Source organism: Canis lupus, chromosome 19 (genome assembly GCF_048164855.1).
Source record: "Canis lupus baileyi chromosome 19, mCanLup2.hap1, whole genome shotgun sequence".
NCBI lineage: Eukaryota > Metazoa > Chordata > Mammalia > Carnivora > Canidae > Canis > Canis lupus.
Window position 1 is genome coordinate 3,282,417 of NC_132856.1, and position 21,797 is coordinate 3,304,213.

General features: G+C 54.8%; 2 protein-coding genes across 11 annotated transcripts in view; both read left to right on the top strand.

Annotated features, from left to right (window-relative positions):
* The window catches only part of PODXL2 (podocalyxin like 2), a 36,953-nt gene extending 25,825 nt beyond the window's left edge, over positions 1 to 11,128 (top strand). For 3 of the 4 annotated variants that reach the window (XM_072784866.1, XM_072784865.1, XM_072784867.1), the window contains exons 5-8: positions 7,037 to 7,193; positions 7,767 to 7,828; positions 9,974 to 10,153; positions 10,643 to 11,128. In XM_072784866.1, coding sequence (XP_072640967.1) covers positions 7,037 to 7,193; positions 7,767 to 7,828; positions 9,974 to 10,153; positions 10,643 to 10,855 — 612 coding nt within the window. In that variant the 3' untranslated portion in view covers positions 10,856 to 11,128. Of the gene's footprint in view, positions 1 to 7,036; positions 7,194 to 7,766; positions 7,829 to 8,532; positions 8,674 to 9,973; positions 10,154 to 10,642 lie in introns of those variants that run through there. The other variant, XR_012011459.1, reaches the window with a different exon arrangement.
* Positions 11,129 to 11,276: 148 nt separating this feature from the next.
* On the top strand, positions 11,277 to 18,673 carry ABTB1 (ankyrin repeat and BTB domain containing 1). Of its 7 annotated transcripts, none has more exons than XM_072784873.1 (12): positions 11,277 to 11,432; positions 12,669 to 12,696; positions 12,834 to 12,889; positions 13,884 to 14,075; positions 14,182 to 14,341; positions 14,434 to 14,479; positions 14,822 to 14,938; positions 15,019 to 15,137; positions 15,388 to 15,486; positions 15,594 to 15,761; positions 17,799 to 17,999; positions 18,078 to 18,673. In XM_072784873.1, the coding sequence occupies exons 5-12, from the start codon at positions 14,288 to 14,290 to the stop codon at positions 18,282 to 18,284; spliced, it is 1,011 nt and encodes a 336-aa protein (XP_072640974.1). In that variant the 5' UTR covers positions 11,277 to 11,432; positions 12,669 to 12,696; positions 12,834 to 12,889; positions 13,884 to 14,075; positions 14,182 to 14,287; the 3' UTR covers positions 18,285 to 18,673. The 7 variants fall into 7 exon arrangements, with proteins under 7 accessions (XP_072640974.1, XP_072640969.1, XP_072640970.1 ...); XM_072784868.1 differs by having other exon boundaries at positions 11,283 to 11,432; positions 12,669 to 12,731; positions 13,931 to 14,075; positions 15,579 to 15,761; XM_072784869.1 differs by having other exon boundaries at positions 11,284 to 11,432; positions 12,669 to 12,731; positions 13,931 to 14,075.
* Positions 18,674 to 21,797: the final 3,124 nt, after the last annotated feature.

Here is a 21,797-nt window from a genome sequence, read left to right on the forward strand (position 1 = left end):
AGAAGAAGAGTCCTTTAGTTCACTAAGGTACAGTGATCAAAATCAGAATGTTCACACTGATGGACACAAAAGTATAATTTATAGACCTTCTTCAGATTTCATCAGGGGTCTAGGATCTAGCCCAGAACCAGGCAGAGCATTCAGTTTTCATATTTCTTTGGTTTTAAATCTGAAACAATTCCTTAGCTTGTCTTTGTGTTTAATGACCTTGACATTGTTGAAAAGTAATAGGAGTAATAATGTGCATCAAAATGATGGAGCTTTACAGAGAACACATCTTCAGAGAATGATAGGGAGAGAAGTGCTGACAGTCTCATAGAGAAAGTCGTGTGAGATAAAGCTTCAATTCTGGGAATCTAATCTGTAAGATTTAGAAAGAGCAGTGCAGATTTACAGCTTCTTCTCTTTTACCTGAGATATCATAGGTAATGCACACAGAGGAAACTAGAAAGCAGCCTGGGAAGAAAATCCAGGAGAGGAAGCAGAAAGATAAAGTAGTAAAGCAGAGGTATTGCCCTTGAGTTCTGTATGGCAAAAGGAAATTCTCAGTAGCGTCTCTCAGCACAGAGGACTGGATCGCAGACCTGAAGGCAGAAACAGCTGGGGTGAAATTGAACCTTTGTCTGAGGCCCCTGAGTTGCTGAGTGCACATTATGTCTTGTACTTCCCAGCCCTACCCTGGAATTGGCCCTTTCTTCATGGAGCCCTGGTTCCTTCTAATGAGGAAAAGGTATTTAGAAACAAGATCTGGGCTCCTGGTGTACTCATGGCTACTGGGGTGTCATTGTTCCTTGGCCCTTTTGGAAGAGAGCTAAGAGAGATAGGTCTGTATTTTTTCTCTGCAGAATATAATTTATTATATTATATTATATTATATTATATTATATTAGTGCACATACACATACATATATGTGCTCGTATATGTTTATATACGCACCCACACATATTTATAACGATGACTTTAGTAGTTAGCATTCCAGTTTTCCAGTTCCAATCTAGGACCACTGGCTCTTCCCAGCCTTCTCCTGTTGCACAGTTTTCACCAACAGAAACCCAACTCCCAACAGGTTTAGTGTATTTACTCATTTGTTCAGTTCTAGAATACTTGACAAGTGGTTGCAGTTTTTAACCACACCACTGCAACCATAAACCTACTAATAAGCAAAACTCAAGATCTTCTTTCAGCTTCTTTTATCTTTAGATGACTCTGAGGTTACCTGAGTTAATTCCTTTCTCTTTTGGTGTAGTTACACATTTGAGATAGGTTTCTGTTTGTCTTCAGTTTTAGATTCCCACCCCATCCTTGTTGATATATTTGTATTTGTGAGCATGTAAAACATTAATATGGTTCTAAACATCTAAATGACACAAAAATGTTTGCTTACATACAGAAACACCCCCTCCCCGATCACCTCTCGCCTTTCATTCCCACCCACTCCCTCCAAGTAACCAATCTCATTAGTTTCTGGTTATCTTCCCTGTGTTTCTCTTCATAGAAACAAGCAGATAGATGTATAATTTCTTCCATTCTTTCTTGCAGGAAAATGTAGCATACTATTTATATTTTTATTAGTTTTCTAGGGTTGTCATAACAAAGTACCACACTGGATGGCTTAAAAACATACATTTATTCCCTCACTTTTTTAAAGGCTGAAAGTCCAAGATCAAGGTGTCAGCAGGATTGATTTCTCCCGAAGCCTGTCTCCTTGGTTTGCAGATGGCCATCTTACCCCTGTGTCTTCACATGGTTGTCCCTCTGTGTGTGTCTGTGTCCTTAATCTCCTCCTCTTATAAGGACACCATCAGATTGTATTGGATGGGGCCACCCTAACAACCTCATTTTAAATTAATCACCTCGTGAAAGACCTATCTCCAAATATAGTCAACATTCTGAGGTGCTGGGGGTTAGGGCTTCAACATAAACTATTGGGCCGGGGGCGGGCGGGGGGGGGGGGGGGGGGCGGCGCACATTTAGTCCATAACATTATTCCTCTGTATTTAGCTTTTCTTGCTTGACGATATCTGCTGGAAATCACTTTATGTTAATTTATGGAGATTATTCTCAATCATTTTATTTTTACAACTGAAGAATACCCCATTATGTATATGTATTGTAGGTTATTCATTAAATTTCCTTTGTGTGGGCATTTGGGTGGTTTCCGATATTCTGTGGTTACTTACAAGGCTGCATCAAATAACCTTGTTTGTATGTATTTTTGTGCTGTTGCGATGTATCTTCAGAGTAAGTTTCTAGAAGTGGGATTGCATATACAGTTTGTTAGATATTACCAACTTTCCATTTCTAGCTGATTCTCATTTGAAGCTTATTGGGCCTTATTTTTCTGCCTACAAAGTGTCTTGGCAATTTTATGCTTTTTCTCCTCCCCATGGACACAGGCACATGATAGAGCCCCTTATAGCTCCTCCAGGTGAGCAGGAATGTTTTCAAGTACCTGTTTCACTGAAAGGGCTGCTCTTTGGAGGCTTCAGTTCCATTCTGGTACTCTGCTCTAGTTCTTCATCTCACGTGGGCCAAGAACACATAAGCATTTAAAGCCAAGTCTCCAGCTCCCAGGTTCCATCTGTGGACCCTGGGCCCTTAGGAATTGCTGCAGCTTTGGCACCTGCTCACTCTTCTGGCTTCGAGTTCCCTCTGCTTCTGCCTATGTTTTTTCCCAGTATTTCTCTGTACCAAGGTGGCAGAGCAGGACTTTCATCAGCTCTGTCTGCTGTATTGGCACAAGTCAAAATGATAGGCAGGGTGTTCCTTCTTGTTTGCCATAAGGACCACACCAGACACTTGGAGAAGTTGCATGTAACTTCAGGGCATTGGAAATGGGTGCTTGGATTTCCCCCTACTGTGGGGGAAACAGTGTGATGTATGGGAAGGACCAGCAGGGAAGATAACTTAAACTCATGAGTGCATTGCACTTAAGAAAAGCTCTAATGGGGCAGACTAGGTGGGTCAGTGGTTTAGCTCCTGCCTTCAGCCCAGGACGTGATCCTGGAGTTCGGGTCAAGTCCCACATTGGGCTCCCTGCATGGAGCCTGCTTCTCCCTCTGCCTGTGTCTCTGCCTTTCTCTCTCTCTCTCTAATGAATAAATAATCTTAAAAAAAAAGAAAGTTTAAAAAAAAAAGAAGAGCTTTAATGACTTACAATATACATGCAGAAAAGCACACAGATCATAAGTGCGTAGCTTGATGGATCATCCCAAAGGGACCACAGCCATGTAATCAGCCCCCACATGAAGACATGGAACATGATCAACACCACCAGAAGCCCTTCTCATTCTCCCTTCTAGACACTGCTCCCTCCAGGGAAACCATTTTCTTGATTTGTAACCACATACGTTGATTTTTGCATGCTTTTGAACTTTTTATGAAGATTCATTAGGTAGTATTTTGTGTCTGGCTGTTTGCACTAAACATTCTGTTTTTGAGATTTATCTAGATGGCTTCATGTAGTGAAGTTTGTTCATCTGTATAGTATTCCATTACTGTATCCATTCTGATGCTGCTGGGCCTTTGGGTAGTTCCCAGCTTCAGGCTGTAGGGCATATGCTGCTGTGGATGTTCTTGCACCCATATTTTGGTGAGCATATGAATACAGTTCTCCTGGGTGGCATTGCAGGGACATGGTCTCTGCATATATTCACCTTGAATGGATGCTGTCTGACAACTTTCCAACGTGTTTGTACCAAGTTATACTGCCTCCAGCAGTGTGTGTCAGGTCTGGTTCCTCCATGTCTCTGTCAACCACTGAGCCACCCAGGTGCCCCTGGTTAGTTTTTTCAAGTCCATTTAGGAAATCTTCGCCTACTCTGAGTTCATGAAGATAGCTTTCTTATTTTTTAAGAAAATTATCTATTTTAGAGAGAGAGGGAGAGCACATGCATGGGGGCGGGGCCGTGGGAGAGACAGAGGGAAAGGAAGAGAAACTCAAGCAGACTCTGTGGTGAGCATGGAGCCCAATGCAGGGCTCAGTCTCATGACCCTGAGATCACAGTCTGCACCGAAACCAAGAGTTGGACGCTCAACCAAGTGTGTCACCTAGGCACCCCTGAAGATAGCATTTTGTGCTTACTTCTCAAAGCTGTAATCTGGAATCCATCTAGAATTAATTGTAATATGAAGTATGAGTCAAGGTACATTTTTTTTCTTTTACACTGGGATAGCCAGTTGTCCTGGCACCTGTGACTGAGTAAGTACTTTTAATCCTCACATTAAAATGGCGTTAGGACCAAAGCCCATGTTTTCAGATGAGGAAACTGAAGCTCAGAGAGGTGCAGTGTTTTGTTAAAGGTCGCAGAGCTGATGAGTGGCAGAACCAGGATTTGAGGAGTACCTGGGTGGCTCAGTGGTTAAGCTTCTGCCTTTGGCTCAGGGCATGATCCTAGGATCCTAAGATCCAGTCCTGCATCAGGCTCCCTGCAGGGAGTCTACTTCTCCCTCTGTGTATGTCTCTGCCTCTCTCTTTCTCTGTGTCTCTCATGAATTAAAACAAAACAAAACAAAACAAAAAAACTTAAAAAAGAACCAGGATTTTTTTTTGTATATTTTTTAAATTGGAGTTCGATTTGCCAACATATAGCATAACACCCAGTGCTCATCCCATCAAGTGCCCTCCTCAGTGCCCGTCACCCAGTCACCCCATCCCCCCGCCCACCTCCCTTTCCACCACCCCTTGTTCGTTTCCCAGAGTTAGGAGTCTCTCATGTTCTATCTCCCTCTCTGATATATCCCACTCATTTCTCTCCTTTCACCTTGATTCCCTTTCACTATTCTCCAAATGAATGAGACCATATAATGTTTGTCCTTCTCCTTCCGACTAACTTCACTCAGCATAATACCCTCCAGTTCCATCCATATTGAAGCAAACGGTATGTATTCGTTGCTTCTAATGGCTGAGGAATATTCCATCGTATACATAAACCACAGCTTCTTTATCCATTCATCTTTCGATGGACACCGAGGCTCCTTCCACAGTTTGGCTATTGTGGCCATTGCTGCTATGAACACTGGGGTGCAGGTGTCCCGGCGTTTCACTGCATCTGTATCTTTGGTAAATCCCCAACAGTGCAATTGCTGGGTCATAGGGCAGGTCTATTTTTAACTCTCTGAGGAACCTCCACACAGTTTTCCAGAGTGGCTGCACCAGTTCACATTCCCACCAATGGTGCAAGAGGGTTCCCCTTTCTCCACGTCCTCTCAACATTTGCTGTTTCCTGCCTTGTTAATTTTCCCCATTCTCACTGGTGTGAGGTGGTATCTCATTGTGGTTTTGATTTGTATTTCCCTGATGGCCAGTGATGCAGAGCATTTTCTCATGTGCTTGTTGGCCACATGTATGTCTTCTTTGATGAAATTTCTGAAGAATCAGGATTTGAACCCAGATTTATTTGATTCCAAATTCAGAGTTTTCTCCCCAGGCCACTGACACTCAGTTCCCATCTGCAAAATAAATAGCATGAAATATATACTCATCAGGCACTGCCAGAATAGACATTGTGCATCTGTGGGCTTATGCCAGGCAGACATCTTGACCCAGGAAATGTGGGGTATGCACATGTAGGGGATCCCAGGCCCGTGGCATGGGGGAGGATTTGCCTGTGGGTAGGATTGTGTTTCTTTTGTAAGCAGGGAGGCTGCTGGGTGCAGTGCGTGCTGCTCAGGCAGATGCAGGTGTGTCCCCTTTCCCTGCATACACATACACACACATGCACATGAAGACAGTAAGAACTATTTTGGAAAAAGGGCTTTCTTAGCTTTCTAGGTACCAATTTTCTCCCAAATTCGGAACCAAGTAGGCTTTCTGTTCGGCGAGTGAGTGCCAAGGCTTGAGCTTGCACCTGGCACTTGCCAAGGTAACAAGGAACTTCGGTCCCTGTGGTAGCCTTTAGATTGGCATGATGATCAGGAAGGCTCACTAGCTTGGGCTCTAATGGAAAGGAATTAGGAATGTTAGAACCCCACATGGTCTGATGAGGTGCCTGGGCCTTACAGGCAGCCCTGGCTCAAAGCTCAAAGCTCTAAGGCAGTGTACTCAGAAGAGTGCTAAACAGCTGGGGCAGGTATCTTGCTCAAAGCTTTGGAGGCCAGGAGCAGAGGTCAGTGATTCCCTGAGGACAAGAGGGAGAAGGCTGCTGAAGCAGAGCCTGGGGGTGGGGAGCAGCAATAGGGCCAGTGAGGGTCTTTTCCCTGACGGGGCGAGATTGGTGGCCTGCCTGGGTTTCTGCCACTCACTGAGTTCTGGGCCGGTACCTGCCTCTTGTTTCATTTTTAAAAATTACATGATTATATATACACAAGGTGAGGAAAATCTAAAGAGTATGAGAGTGTCTGATGAGAACAAAATCTGCTTATATCCCTCCTTCTGCTCCTGGCCCTGCTTCCAGGGATTACCATTTTAACCATATCTGTTTTCATTCTTCTACTCTCTACTGCCACCATAAAAGTACTCAGACATCTTTCTTGACTCCCCAACTTTGGGCTGTATCTCTGCAATGACAAGAGATGAGCATGTCACTGTTTCCCACCTCCCCTCCTGGGTTTGGTGGCTGTATGGCAGTGTGCATATTGTACCCCTGACACCCTAGTCTATTCATCCCTTGCACTACACACTTGAATACTCCAGCCTGGCCAGCATACTTCCATTCACATGAGACACCCACTTCCCAGACTTGTTGCATATGAGCATCTCTGTCTCCAGGCTCAGCTGTGAGTACCCCTGGGCACACACCATGCTTTCCACATGTGAGCAGCCCAGGCAGTAAGGAGCAACTGGATGCCTGTGGGGAACCAGTAGGTGTGTGCCTTGCTGTTCCACAGTTCTGCCCAAAGGCCAAGCTCACAGTGTCTCAATGGTCCCCAGGGCTACAAGAACACCCCCTCTAGAAGAGCCAGCTGGCCTTTCCCGGTGTTTGGCCACTGGGAGGTTGGAGGTTGGAGTGGGTGGTGTTGGGGCAACCTGGAGGCAGGGGGTTAGTAGAGCCCTCTCCCTTACCAGGCATGGGGGCTCTCTTTTTGTCCTTGTAGGAGGTGTTCCGGCAGCACCGAGGGCTGCAGCTTCTGGCCCTGGTGGAGGAGGTGCTGCCCCGCCACGGCAGTGGCCGCCACGGGGACTGGCACATCTCCCTGAGCAAGCCCAGTGAGAAGGAGCAGCACCTTCTAATGACCTTGGTGGGCGAGCAGGGTGAGCGGGGGCAGCATGCAGAAGGAAGGGCCCAGGGAGGCAGCATGAAGCCGGCACTGTTTCCTGAGGGCCACGGGAGGTCTGCAGAACCACAGGAAAGCATGCAGATGGGGCTCTGAACTTGGACCTCTAGGATAGCAGGATGAGGTAGTGGCTGGACCTCTAGTATAGGGCTCAACTGCACTTGAACTGGAGTTCTGGAGAAGGGGTGGAGGGTGTGAGCATCAGGATTAGGAGGAGAAGAGGTGTGGTTTCAGCACTGAGGGAGACGATGGGCACCGCATGCTGAGTTGTGGGCTGCAGAGGGGGCATGTTCAAAATGCAGCAGTATGGGGCTGTGGGAGTGACTGCCTGCTGTCCCACCTGCCACGTGGTGGGCATCCACTCAGTCCTTTTGAACGAGTTAGCCAGCAGAAAGCAAGCATAGGAGAGAGTGGAAACGCACACACCTTGAGGCCTTCCTGTGGTTGGGAGTGGGGAAGCAAGCTCCCAGAAGCTCAGGCCAGAGGCTGTCCCAGGGAGCTGGGGTCGCCCCAGGGCCAAGGGTGCACTGAAGATGATGTCTCCCCCCAGGGGTGATGCCCACTCAAGATGTCCTTTCCATGCTGGGTGACATCCGAAGGAATCTGGTGGAGGTAAGAGGGCAGGGACCTGCTCCCCTCTCATTCCTTAGAGCTCTGGGAGCAGAGGGTAGGAGATAGCCTGTGTGGTAGTGCCAGGAGCAGAAGACGGACTCTTGTTCTGGGCAGCTCCTCCTTTCAGTTCTCCTAAGACAGTTCCCATGGGAGAGACAGAGTGTGTAGGAACATGTACACACAACAGCAGTGTTTGCAAGATGGCTGGAGTGAGAGGGCCCAGAGGGGGTGGTGATCAGGACAGGACTCAGAGGGGAGGGGACCCCGAGGAGGATCTGGACTGGTGAGTGGGAGTCTTGTGGGTTGGTAGTGGGAGCAACCCCGTGTCTGGCCCAGGAACTGATCAGAGACCTGGTGGGGTGGGACAGCGTGATGCAGTTCCAGAAACCACAGGAGAAAGCATGACAGCCTTGGGCGTGCTTCAGAAGCCATCAGCTAGGCACTGTCTGAAGGGACAGGGCTCAGGCTCAGGAGACGGTCATGCCATCCTGAGAGGCAGCCCTGACCCAGGGCAGTTGGCCAGCTGCATGGCTGGGCCCTGAGATACGCACTGAGGAGCAGGCTGGCCACCCCTGTGGAGGGCTAAGTAGAGTCGGGGCCTGTGGGAGGGGCAGGCCCCCCTTGGTCCTCCTCCTTGGTCCTCTTGCTCCTTGTTCTACTGTATCTGAAAGGGAGGACTCGGGTTCCTCACCATCTTTCTTCAGGACAGCCACCGTGCCAGCTCCTCACTGTGAAACCCACCACCTGGCATCAGTCCTCCCCCTTCTCCAAGGCTCTGCAGTATTTCACAGCTGGGAGACATGAGCTGTGCATGACTGTGCGCCCCACCTCCTTATCTATCATGCGTAAGGCGGAAAGGTGGTTGGGCTGGCGGTTTGGGGTTTCTTGATAAGCACACTGAATGCTTACAGAGTGCCAGACTATGCTGGGTTCTCTCACCCAGCTCTCAGCGTCAGCCCAGGCCTCGTGAGGATTAAACAAGGTACCCCAAAGCGTACCATTGGTGCCCTATTTGAGAGGAGAGCTGAAGCCCAGAGAAGGGGGGTGGACTTGTCCGAGAATACACAGCCAGGAAGCGACAGAGCCAGGCTTTGGACCATGCCTGAATGATTGAAGAGCCCAGGCCTTTAAACACGATGCTGTCCTTGCTACCTGGTTACCAAGGGCCTTTCCAGTTGTAAAATTCTGGGGTCATGAACATGGCAGGGGGAGACAGGGTGGACAGGTAGAAACTTGGGCTGGCCTTGATCTTTTGCTCCCCCACAGAAACTCTTGGCTCTCCCCGCCCCTGGGTGTTCTAGCTTTACTGGACACTATTCAGACTGACTTGGTCTGGCAAATTTAGCAATTTCATTGGTGGTTGAACCAAGCAAAGATCTTTGATAACTTAAAAAGTCAGCAGACTTTTTTAAAATACTGGAAATAGGATGTTCAAAGACCCCCTGGAAGAGATGCATACTGGGCCTTAGATAGGGGAGCCCAAGGCAGAAAGGGAGGCTCCCAGGTCTCTGTACTGGGAGCTAGTAGACGCGACCCTCACCCTAGCACCTGTCATCTGACAAGGGTGACCCCTCCCCTTCCCTGCTCTCTGCTCGAGATGCTGATTTGTGGAGAGAATGCCTGCCTCACCTCAGGTGGGCATAGCAGCCTCTAGGCCTGAGAAGGTGGCCTACCCACGACAGCTTGCAGTGTGGCAGGGGTACTGGCAGCCAAATGCTGCTGGTGACCACCTGCTTTTAGTGGGAAAAGGGTCCTCCCTAGCTTCCTAGCTGAGAGTCTGGTGGTGGCCAAGGATGTGGACTGTCCCCAGCATCCCAGTCTACACTATCTATAGCCCATAATGGTCAGAATGATGCCAGAATACCTCCATGTCCAAGGTGGAAGCTTGTTTCAGTAGTGGAGCGAGACTTCTGCCCCAGCAGAGACAGGGTCAGGGCAGAACCATAGCCAGGATGGGAGGGGAGGTCGGGAATGGAGACATGGGATTGAGACTTGGGGCTGCCCTCTGGTGAACAGATAGAAACAGGGATAGTGCCCCAGGCCAGCACAGGTCCAGGCCTCTGAGGCAGTGTAGTCAGGAGTATGCCAGCCCCCTGTCCTGAGCCCAGGACCTCAGCTGAGGAAACTGGCCTGTCCCACCCCCAGATTGGCATCCAGAACTACTCCACTACAAGCAGCTGCCAGGCACGGGCCAGCCAAGTGCGCAGCGACTACGGGACGCTCTTTGTGGTGCTGGTGGTCATCGGTGCCATCTGTGTCATCATCATCGTGCTGGGCCTGCTTTATAACTGCTGGCAGCGCCGGCTGCCCAAGCTCAAACACGTGGTGAGCATAGGGTCACATCCCACCAGAGGGTTTGGGTAGGAGGTGGTGCCCGTGGAGGAGAGGGTACCCAGCAAGTCCAGTCATCTGAGACTCCGTGTCTTCACGTGCAGGTGAGGTGGCGGTAATTGTCCTGGGATGAGGTAGTCCAAGTACAACTGCTTATCCAGAGCCTGGCACCCAATTTGTCCCTCATGTCTGCAGGGCACCAGCCCTGACAGGTGCTAGAGCTACAGTGCAGAGGCTGTTGGAAGGATCAGATGATGTCAGGGGGGCCACCGGTTGTTCAGTGCAGAGGACCATGAGGAGTTTGGTTGTGAGAACAGAACAGAAGGGAGCTGGCATCTGTCAAGGGACCGCTGGAGGCCGGGGCGGGGGTGTCCCTGTGCAGGGTTTCACAGACCAGGGAAGGAGCCATGCGCGTGGCTCGCTGTTCGGGTGGGCGGGGGCCCGGCCGCGGTGCTCGGCCAGCCGCCCGCTTCCCCACCGCAGTCGCACGGCGAGGAGCTGCGCTTCGTGGAGAACGGCTGCCACGACAACCCCACGCTGGACGTGGCCAGCGACAGCCAGTCGGAGATGCAGGAGAAGCAGCCCAGCCTGAACGGCGGCGGGGCCGTCAACGGTCCGGGAGGCTGGAGCGCGCTCATGGGCGGCAAGCGGGACCCCGAGGACTCGGATGTGTTCGAGGAGGACACGCACCTGTGAGGTCGCCCGCTCGCCCGCAGCTCCGGGCCGCCGTCCCCCGCGGCCGGTGCCCTCGCCCCGCTGGGCTTGCGCCGGGAGGGGCCGGGCGGACCCGGAGCGCACTGCCGCGCCCCCGCTCCCGGCCTCGGCCCTCGGCGCGGGGCCTCCCGCTTCCCACCGGCTCGCGGAACAGTCTCGGCACAGCCCTCCCCATTCCCACCTGACGGCCCCAGGGGCCGCGCCCCGGGACCCCCATTAAAGCCGCCCGGAGACCACGCCGGGCCCAGCCCGTCAGCCTGCCCGCCTCGTTCTTGCTCCGGGGCGCGGGGGGCGCGGGGGGCGCGGGGGGCGGGCGGCCCGGGTTGGTCCTCCCGGCGCCAGGTGCCGCTGCGGAGCGGGGCGGGGCGGGGCGGGGCGGGGCCGCGTGTGTTTACATCCGGCCGGGGCGCGCCGCCGCCTCCTCCTCCTCCTCCGCCGCCGCCTCCTCCGCCGCCGCCGCCGCCGCCTGAGGTCGTTCGGCCCGGGTCCGCGCCGCCGGCACCATGGACACCAGCGACCTCTTCGCCAGCTGCAGGAAGGGGGATGTGGGCCGAGTGCGGTGAGGACCCCGCGGCCCGGGGGTGCGGGGTGGGAGGGGCGCCCTCCGGCGCCGCTGGCCCCCCGCGTGCAGCGGACCGGCTCGGACGGGCGCGCGCCTCCGGAGCCCGACCAGTCGCGGACGGCCCCCCAGGAGCGCCTGGGCGCCCGAGCGGGGCCTTCCGACCGGGGTGCGCCGGGACGCAGCGCCCGCGCGGGTTTGCTCCTGGGGTCCGCGCGGGCTTCTGAGGGAGAGCGCTGCCCCGGAGCCCCGGAGCCCCGGAGCCCCGGACGAGTGAGCGGAGACGAGGGTCGCCCTCTGAGCTTACAGAACCGGGAGGTCAGACCCCGGGGGGCCAAGGACTCCAGACTCGGCCCGTTCCACGGATGCGCTCAGGGCCCGGCACGCTGGGAACACGTAGGACCCAGAATCAACCTCTGATCCCCGGGGATTCGGAAACTCCTAAATGCGGTTAAGGCAAATCTGGCGCTGAAATCGCCGTAAAACAGGGAGTGAGGGAGGGCCCATTTGGGTGTGGGGCACCTCACTTCGTGGGCCCTTCCCTCCCTGCTCCCTGGCTCTGACCCACCACTTGCTCCCTTGGGCTGGTCCCAGGCTTCCCAACTCCCACAGCATCCCTGGCCCCTCCCCAGCATCAGATCTCACCAAGGACTTAGCTGATAACCCCCAAAGCTGAGTGCAACTGAAGAGCACTCCCAGTCCAACTTGGACATCTCACCCAGGCTTCCTGCCCTCAGTGATGGCTTCATCACCATCCGTGATGATCCCCCTCACCTGCCACATCCCATCAGCTACCATGTCTCCTGACTTCTGCCTTTTGAATCTTCTCACTGCTCTTCATGCATCCACACCAGCAGGACACCTGCAGAAGCCTTCTCCTTGGTCTCCCTATGTCCAGTCTCCCCTATCCAGTCTGCTGGCACAAGCAGCCAGGGGGCTGTGGGAGAAGCCCTAAACCCCCTCCTCTCTCACGGATGCCTTCAGGCCAGCTCTGGGCTCCTGCTTCTGAGGTTCTCCATTTCCCTTAGGAGTTCTCCCCTCAGCACCGTGTCTACCTGTGTTGGTCCCTTTGGTTGAATGCCTTTCCTGCTCTGGCCTGCCTGCCACCTGCCCTCACATAGGGGAGAGACCTCTCTCAGCCAAGATTGATGTTTTCTCTCTTTCTCCGTTCTGTGGGTCTCCTCTCACAGACCGCGAACCTGTCCTGACTCAGACACTGCTCTCCTCCCTGCCTAGGTACCTGCTGGAGCAACGGGACGTGGAGGTGAATGTGCGGGACAAGTGGGACAGCACCCCCTTGTGAGTGCCGGGTGGGTGGGTGGTCATGGCAGGTGTGTGTGTGGGGGTGGGGCCTTCAGGCCTCATAACAGCCTCCCATACTCCTCCTTTCCCCCCCCTCAGGTACTACGCCTGCCTCTGTGGGCATGAAGAGCTAGTACTTTATCTTCTGGCCAATGGTGAGAGAAGGAGCCGGGGCTCTGTATGCGTGTGTGCATGCATGCATGCGTGTGTGTGGGGGGGGGGTGTTGCATTTGCAGACACTCTCAAGTCCTGTCCTTTCTTCACCGCTATACACACCCAGTCAGCAAGTACTGTGGGTTCTACTTTTGGAACCTGTTTTCTTATGTCCACTTCCCCATCTCCACAGCCACCACCCAGCCCAACTATAGCTCTCTGCCCAGCCCCAAAGCCAGCCTCCTCTGGTCTCCTGTCTGCCCCTTTTGCCCTACCTACAGTCCATGCTCCATATTGCAGCCTGATGGGTCTCACGAGTCTGATAGGCTTAAAGTTCCCCAAGACCTGCCATTTGCATTTAGCATAAAACTACACTGCCTTGCCAGTCTTTGTGCTTCTAAGTGAACTGCTCTTTCCCCTCTGGCCTCACCTCTGTTGGCTCCCCCATGTGCTCACGCTTCCAGCCACACTGGCCTCTCTGGTGCTCTCGCATTCCAAGTTTGCTTCTACCACAGGGTCTTTGCACTCACTGTTCTTCCTATTTACATTGCTGTTTCTCAGATCTTTGCATGGCTGACTTCCTCATTCCATTCAGGTCTCTGTGTGTTGTCACTGACACAGTGACCTTCTTTGGCCTCCCTGTGTGGCAGCCACAACCACTTTGCCTTGCTTTCTTTTTCTTCATAGCACCTGACATCATTTGTTAACATGTTCATTGTCCACCGCCACACTGGAGGATCGGTTAGTCAGGACTGGGATGTGTGTTTATGGCTGTGTCCGGGGCCTAGAGCAGAGTGGTCTCTGAGCCTGCTCTGTTTGTAGTCTGTGGTACCAAGACATGCCCATGTGCCCAGGCCCTGGCAGAGAAGATGCTGGTGTCAGAGTGGGCCCAGGATAATTTGGCAGGGGCTCCGAAGTCCAGGGCTGGGCCCTACACGTGGGAAGGTTGCAGGGGGAGAGATTAGGATTTCCCCCCAGACCCTGTCCCTGCCGCAGTGTACATGTTCCCGAGCCTGCTGACTGGCGAGCCCTGCTGCCCCCAGGAGCCCGCTGTGAAGCCAACACCTTTGATGGGGAGCGCTGCCTCTACGGGGCACTGAGCGACCCCATCCGCCGGGCCCTGCGCGATTACAAGCAGGTGACAGCCTCCTGCAGGAGGCGGGACTACTACGATGACTTCCTGCAGCGGTGAGATGGGGTGCAGGGCTGGGTGTGCATGGGGTAGGGCTGAGGACCCTCCTGCAGGGTTGGGGGAAGGGCCTGCTGAACACCTGCTCCGCTTGCTCCTCCCCAGGCTCCTGGAGCAGGGCATCCATAGTGACGTGGTCTTTGTGGTGCACGGGAAGCCCTTCCGGGCACATCGCTGTGTGCTGGGTGCACGCAGTGCCTACTTTGCCAACATGCTGGACACCAAATGGAAGGGCAAGAATGTCGTGGTCCTTAGGCATCCACTGGTGTGTCCCTCCCAGGGGCAGGTGGAGGGACAGCAGGGAGCTTATGCTGGGTGGCTGCCTCTGACCTTCCCTCCTGGTCTCCCTGCCTGCAGATCAACCCCGTGGCCTTTGGGGCCCTGCTGCAGTACCTGTACACAGGTGAATCTCTGAGCCTGCGGGACACTGGCAGGGAGGGGGTTTCTGTCCAGCAGAAACGGGGGCCTTGGGCCCCCCTTGTACCTCCTGGAACTTGTGCCCTGCAGCGTGGGGCTGTTCTAGCTGCCTCCTGGGTGGGCTGGGAAACAGCAAGCTGGAGGGTCTACTCAGGAGGAGCTTGTCCCACCTACACACCAAGTCCCCTTCCATCTGTCCTGGGGCCTGTGGAAGTCAGGCAGTGGCTCTTGAGGGGGTAAACCAAGGCAGGAAGGAGATCTGGGAGCCTTGGTGCTGGGGACCACAGAGAGCTCCTCTCGGGCCCTGAGCTTCCTGTGTCTCCCCTAGGCCGCCTGGACGTCGGCGTGGAGCATGTTAGTGACTGTGAGCGCCTGGCCAAGCAGTGCCAACTGTGGGACCTGCTCAGCGACCTGGAGACCAAGTGTGAGAAAGTGTCTGAGTTCGGTGAGTCCAGGCTTGGGGTCAGGGTGTCGGGCAGGAACCAGCAGCCCCCGGGCCCTGCAGCTGTATTGTCCCCTCCACAGTGGCTTCCAAGCCAGGCACGTGTGTGAAGGTGCTGACCATCGAGCCCCCGCCGGCAGATCCCCGGCTTCGGGAGGACATGGCCCTGCTGGCCGACTGCGCCCTGCCCCCGGAGCTCCGTGTAAGCACAAGGAGGGTGGGGCCCCATGTGGACGTGGCCATGGTAGACAAGCCCCGCGCCTGGCTCCATCCTTGGGCTGGAGCCAGTCCCTTTCTCTGAGCCCACTTTACTTGGGTCGTTGTCACACTTCAATTTGCAAATGGGGCTGCAGGCCATCCCTCCAGATCGAGCTAGACTAGACCTGTGGCTAGGACTGGCTGCTCTCCTGTGTCCCACCTGCTCCAATGGTGTCTCTTCCTTCATCTCCCAGGGTGATCTCGGGGAGCTGCCCTTCCCTTGCCCCGACGGCTTCAACAGCTGTCCTGATGTCTGCTTCCGGGTGGAAGGTTGCAGCTTTCTCTGCCACAAGGTGCCGTCCCTTACCGCCCCCCCATCCCCGCCCCCTTGCCTTATGTCCCCGGCCAGCTCTGGGGACAGGCACTGGCCCCCACCCTTCCTTAGCCCAGCCTCCCCCAGGCCTTCTTCTGCGGCCGCAGCGACTACTTCCGGGCCCTGCTGGACGACCACTTCCGAGAGAACGAGGAGCTGGAGGCCTCAGGCGGCCTCCTGGCCATCACTCTCCATGGCATCTCGCCTGACATCTTCACCCACGTGCTCTACTACATCTATAGTGACCACACAGAGGTGCGGAGCTCGAGCAGGCTGTGTGCGCTGGGCTAGGGGGTGTGACCATCGGGACAGGTGTGCAGCCGGGTCGCTCCGGGGCTTCAAGGGAGTGCCTGTGTCCTGCTCTGCTCTGTGGGGCTGGTCTGCTCTGCTCTGAGGTTGGAGAGGAAGCATGGGACGCGTTTGGGTTTTTCTTTCAGGCAGAGGGGACCTTGGTTGGTTCCAGAACAGGAATGAGTGGCAAGAGCCACATCATGAGCACATGACACTTGGGATTTAATATGAGCTACCTGGGGTCCCCAGGTCCTCGGTTGGAGGGTGGGTAGGGAGAGTAACCCTGAATTACCACAACAGTGGGGAGCGCTGCGCCTCCTGCCTCTGGATTGCTGTCCATTTCCAGGGTTCTGGATTTCTGTCTCCTGTGCTTTTGCTTCCCTGGGTCTTCAACTGGCCCAGAGCATCCTCAGAGCATGGGTGACATGGGCAGCAGTAACTGCTGCCGAAGGTGTGCTGTGTGTGTGTGTGTGTGTGTAAAAGGCCCCATGATAAAGAGACCCCCCCCAAATACAATCACATAAAGGAGAGAGATGTTTGCTCTCCTTCACGTCTGAAGTGAGTGCGCCAGGACAGGTGACCTGCGGGGACCCAGGTTATCCCCTCCATCTTGTCACCCTGACATGGCCTGGGGGCAGTCAGCAAGCCTTCTCTGAGGACTAGGTGTCAACATCGTGCAGAAATGAGTGGGTATGGCTGTGTCCCACTCTGTATTCATTACGAAACACAGAGTGGGCTGGACCTGGTCCACAGCACCTGAGGAGGTGTCCTGTGCATCTGGATATTGGATATTGGGGTGCAGGCTGACTCACAGCTTAGGAGGAAGAATAAAATGAAACACACTGTTTCCTTTGTCATAGGCCAGGTGGAGGCCACACCCACCGTTCTCCTGTGGCCCAGGAGAGAACTCACTTAGTGGCCGTACTTGCCAAGCAGGCAGGTGGGGCTGTGTGGCCTCTGTCAGGAGTGGGGCCTGGGGGACAAGCTGGGCTGTGATGTCAGCCTGTGTTCACCTCACATGGTCCCCATTTGTAAGCCTAGCAGCCTCTCTACGTGGGCACCCTTCCCGGCCTCCATTCCTCCTGCAGCATAGCTCAGCTCTGGCCCCTGCCACCCGGGGTCCATGTTCCCCCGCTCCCTGCCACACTCCTGCGGGAGCTTTGCCATTGAGGACAGTATGTAATGGCTGTAAGTGTGGACTTGGGCTCCTAACCTGGTTTGACGCTGGGTTAGCTGCTCACAAGCTGTGTGACCCTAGGCTGGTTCCTCAGTGGCTCTGTGCCTTAGTCTTCCCCTTCTAGAAAGTGGGGATGGTGATAGTTGTGGTCTTTTAAGGTCTTGTGCAGATGGATGTGTGTCACAGGTGGAGCCCAGCCTGAGTAAGCAGTGCGTGTGGCTTGGATGTGCTCGAAGAGGTCCTGCCTGCCCTGTCTCCAGCCTCTCCCTCTGCCCGTCCAAAGTCTGGATGGGAGCCGAGCCTGAACCTGTGGTCTCTCCGAGCACAGGGTCCAGGTGTAGGTGGAAGGGAGCCGGTAAAGAGTTACTCTGCTGCCTTGGGGAGGGGGGGGGGGTTCCTGCCTCAGTTTGGAAAAGCATCTTCTGTTTTCTGACAACAGAGGCAGGCATGGTTGTACTGCCCAGAGAGGAAACTGAGGCACACAGAAGTGAAGTGACTTGCCTGGGTCCCACAGCTAGGATTTCAGAGTGTGGGTCTGTGTGCTTCACAGCTCAGCTTCTCTCTCCTGGTTAAGGGCCTAAGGTGTGGGAACCCGTCTCTGCCAAGCTCTCTGGTCCCACGGATGCCTGCAGCAATCTGGCTGGGCTAGGGGGTGTGACCATCGGGACAGGTGAGGCCTGTCACCCTGAGGCCTGAGAGGGAGCTCCTGCCCTACCTGCAGCCTCCACCATCTCCCTAATAGCTCCCAGCCTTGCTGCTAGGGCCCCGAGTGGTCCCCGGTGACCTTGCGGCTCATCCTCCCCTAACCCCTTCGTTCACTGCAGCTGCCCCCCGAGGCGGCCTACGATGTGCTGAGCGTGGCCGACATGTACCTGTTGCCTGGCCTGAAGCGGCTCTGTGGCCGCAGCCTGGCCCAGCTGCTGGATGAGGACAACGTGGTGGGGGTGTGGCGCGTGGCCAAGCTGTTCCGTTTGGCGCGCCTCGAGGACCAGTGCACTGAGTACATGGCCAAGGTCATCGAGAAGGTGGGCCTGGGGCAGCCGTGGTGGGTGGGGCAGGCTGAGGGCAGCCGGCCGGCGTGCTCTGAGCTGGCCTGTCCACAGCTGGTGGAGCGGGAGGACTTCATGGAGGCCGTGCGGGAGGAGGCGGCGGCCGTGGCTGCCCGGCAGGAGACGGACTCCATCCCGCTGGTGGACGACATCCGCTTCCATGTGGCCAGCACGGTGCAGACCTACAGTGCCATCGAGGAGGCGCAGCAGCGGCTACGAGCACTTGAGGACCTGCTGGTGTCTATTGGCCTGGACTGCTGACTGTCGGCGTGTGGCACGGGCGGGCAGCTGTGTGTGTGCTTGCACGCATGTTCCTTGCTCCCTGGAGGAGGGTGTCCTGGTGGGCTGAGGGGGCTCTGTGGGGTGCCCCTCCCCCAGCGTGCCTGGGGCCCCAGGAGAGGGTCAGGATGAGCCCCCTCCCAACACAAACCAGCCCCCCGAGGCCCTGGGGCTGAGCACCACTCAGGGACACCTGGGGTGGGGGTCTCTTAGGACCTCCCTTCCCCGAGCCCCTCCACACCCCCGTTCTCCTGGCCCTGGCTTGTTTGCTTCCAAGCCAAGCCCAGCAAGCAGGCTTCTCCCAGGCACAGAGCTGGCCCATGGGGAGCAGAAGAGTCTTTGTGTGGCAATAAAGCTTGAATTCACTGTGAGAGCCTGAGCCTGTGTCTGGGGCGGGGTGCAGGTGCAGGGGGCCAGGGAAGAGCTCTAGATTCGGAGCCCCTTATCCATCGGTGCCCAGCAGGGGCTCCTCGGGGGCTGGGTGTGGTGGGGGTTCTGAGTAGGGGCCTTGAGACTCCCCAGCTGGGCCCAGCCTCTCCAGCCGTGGGACTCTCCCCCTTCCCCTCCAGCACAGCTTTCGCCATGTGAAGTCCGACACACCCACCTGCCCTCAGTGGTCCTGGGGGAGGTTCAGTGGGAGGCTGACCCAACCACCATAGAGGCCGTTCCTCCTCAGACCGGGCAAGGACTGGCTTCTGAGCCAGACATATTTCTAGCACTCATTTATGAGCACCCCCTGCACACCAGAGGCCGTTCATCTAGCGGTGGAGCCTCCCCACCAGCACCTGCGTTTTATGGCTGCGAAGACCCAGGCTGGGCTGTTGGCAGGGCCAGGGGGAGAGGCCCTGGTCAGCCCTGTGGCAGCAGCTTGCTCTGCAGCTCCAGGGGGAGGGCCAGGGAGGAGTGAGTGGGAGTGGAGGGTAGGAGGGGGCCCAGTGAGCCCAGCTGGCCCTAGCCTGGCTCCCTCCACTCCTCAGCCCACTGGCGGCTGGCCATGGAGAGTCTCGTGCCAGGAGCAGCTGAGGACTGACCTCTTGTCTTCTCTCAGCCCCCGGCCAGCCTCCTTCCTGGGGAGGCCTCCTGGCCTCTGCCACGGGGGCTATGACATTATCAGGAATGTTAGGTGGCCATCTCCGGATGCCCTATAGGCTGTCCCCCGACCTGAGGCCCAGGCAGCAAGCGTCTGAGGCCTGTCCCATTCTGCCCTAGGAACAGCACTGGGTGTCCTGCCGTCTGTGCCTTACATGTTCATCAGTTCTAGAGTTTCTGGGATCTCCTTTTCCCCTCTGCATGTCCTCCATGTTGGTCTGGCAAGTGGCTCCCATGGGGGAAGCAGTAAGGTGGGATGGGTGAACAAAGTAGCAGCAGGCAGGGAGGTGATTGGCATGGGGGTGGGGGAAGGGGACGTGGACGGCAGGGCCTGCTGGGTGGAGGGCAGGGTCTGGGCATGGGCCTGGGAGCCTGAAGAGCCTCGGAACGAGACCCAGGGAGGTCATCATGGCCAGAGCCCAAGCCACCCCGGGACCAGAGTTCCTACCCCAGCTCTGCCTTTTCCTCCCTGGTCACAGCTCCATGCCTTGGTTTACCCAGCTATAAATTGGGGTGACTCTGATAGTGCCTCCCTTTTGGCTTGGGGCATTAAAAGTGAGCTCCGGCTACTTGTGAAGGGCCCTGCACTGGCCTGGGTGGGGGCAGGGGGCGCAGTAAGCTGGTATTTGTGAAATGCTGGGCTCCACCCAAGGTGTGGAGGGAGGGGCAAGGAAGGTGAGGAAGGTGAGGAGGGCGAGGCAGGGGCTGACTTGCAACTTTGCAAGGTCACTGCTTGCCTTGGGCACCCAGACTTCCTGGGTGGGGCCAGGCTGGTGGCCTAAGAGCCACACACACTAACTCCACGGGAGGCAAGGTATATATAGTAAGAGGTTTAAACATTAAAAAAGGGTTTTTAAAAAAATTATGATGCTTTTTCTTTTTTTAAGATAGATACTGGGGACAACAGTGAACTCTATAGAAACCCATCTCTCTCTCTTTTTTTTTTACAGCTGTTATTTGAAATCGTGCTTGTTTTAGAATAGATTGTAAGTAAAAACCTAAGTGAGGCGGTTTAAGAGCGAGTCCTCTGGAAGTGGTACCTTAGCAGGTCACCGAGAGAGTGGCAGTGAGGTGCACCTGCTAGGGAGGCAGTGGATCTGGAGAGTCACCACCCCCAGGACCGTGGTCCCCTCAGCCCCACGGCTGCAGGGGCATTCGCCAACTACACCACACCTTCCTCATTTTCTCAGCTACTTGTGGCCTAAGGTGGGGAAAGGCCTTCTGTCTGAAGGTGTTCAGGGCGGTGTTGCAAACAGGAAACAACAGGAAGGGCACCCGTGAGCCCAGTGGGGAAGGAAATGATGGTAAGCTTCCTGTGGTCGGGGGGCTGCTCGGGCAGCCTCAGTACATGCAGGGGGAAGCTGGGGGCTGTTCAGCCTGCCTTGAGGTGCCCCCCGCAAGCCCGGGCTTAGAAACACGGCATGCTTCCAGAGCAAGAGTTGAGGGTTTCATCTGATTTCTGTGTCGTTTTCATAGTGTGGCTGTATTGCATTTAGAATCAAAAAGGACATCTGTCCTCAAGTAACAACTTTAATTCATTCCTGCTGAATGGAAAAATAGGTCCATGAATTCTATTGAGAAACACATGCATTCTATCCCAGCTCAAGTTATTTGCACATTTTTCACAGACAAAATAAGCACCACATGGCTTTGTACTAAGAGGTAAGGAAGGGACGGCTTGTCAAGGCCCCAGGGAGAGAGGGAGCCATGGCGGTAGGGGCAGGGGCCGGGTCAGTTAGGTGCTGTGTACAGATGTGCTGGAGCTGGGAGAAACATCAGGATCCCTGAGCCTGTCTTTATTTAAAAGGCTGCTATTTGGTTCATCATGCTTTTTTTTTTTTTTTCCATTACTTTTAATTTAAATCACATAAAAGTATGGTCTTGTTCATTAAGATTCCTGGTGCCCCATTTACATTGTGTCCAAGACAAGTGCCTTACTTGCTTCCCCCTGGTCCTGGTCCTGACCCAAACAGTCATTACACAAGGCAGGTCTGTAATAAAAATAGAAAATACTTTTTCACCCATCCTATAAAATCTTCCCCACTTGCAAAAAATAAAAATTAAAAGAGAGTGAAAGCTTTGCATATGTTCTTTCATTCACCTAGAGAACCGCATACGCCTTAATGTCCCATTCATGGCAGTGGACCGAGGAGCCCCGCTGGGGACCAGGCTGCCATTGGGCACTGGCATCATACGGGCAGGTGTGCTCTTGCCAGGCCTAGGGGCAGCCTTAATCCCTGAGTGAACATTTTGAAGGCATAACGATTTCTGACTTGGGCAAAGTCTGAAGGGCAGGCCTCAGAAGAAAGGACTTCTGGGGCCCTCAGGCTTCTGGGAGCTTCTACCTTGGAGCCGGGAAGCCACCCTCAGGCAACAGCAGGCCCTACTGGTGGTTTAAGATCTGAG

Coding starts and splice junctions, on each gene's coding strand:
- ABTB1 (XM_072784868.1), top strand. CDS start 11,377: ATGGACACCAGCGACCTCTTCGCCAGCTGCAGGAAGGGGGATGTGGGC. Junction 11,433..12,668: donor GGGGATGTGGGCCGAGTGCG/GTGAGGACCCCG, acceptor CTCCCTGCCTAG/GTACCTGCTGGAGCAACGGG. Junction 14,480..14,821: donor GCTGCAGTACCTGTACACAG/GTGAATCTCTGA, acceptor TGTCTCCCCTAG/GCCGCCTGGACGTCGGCGTG.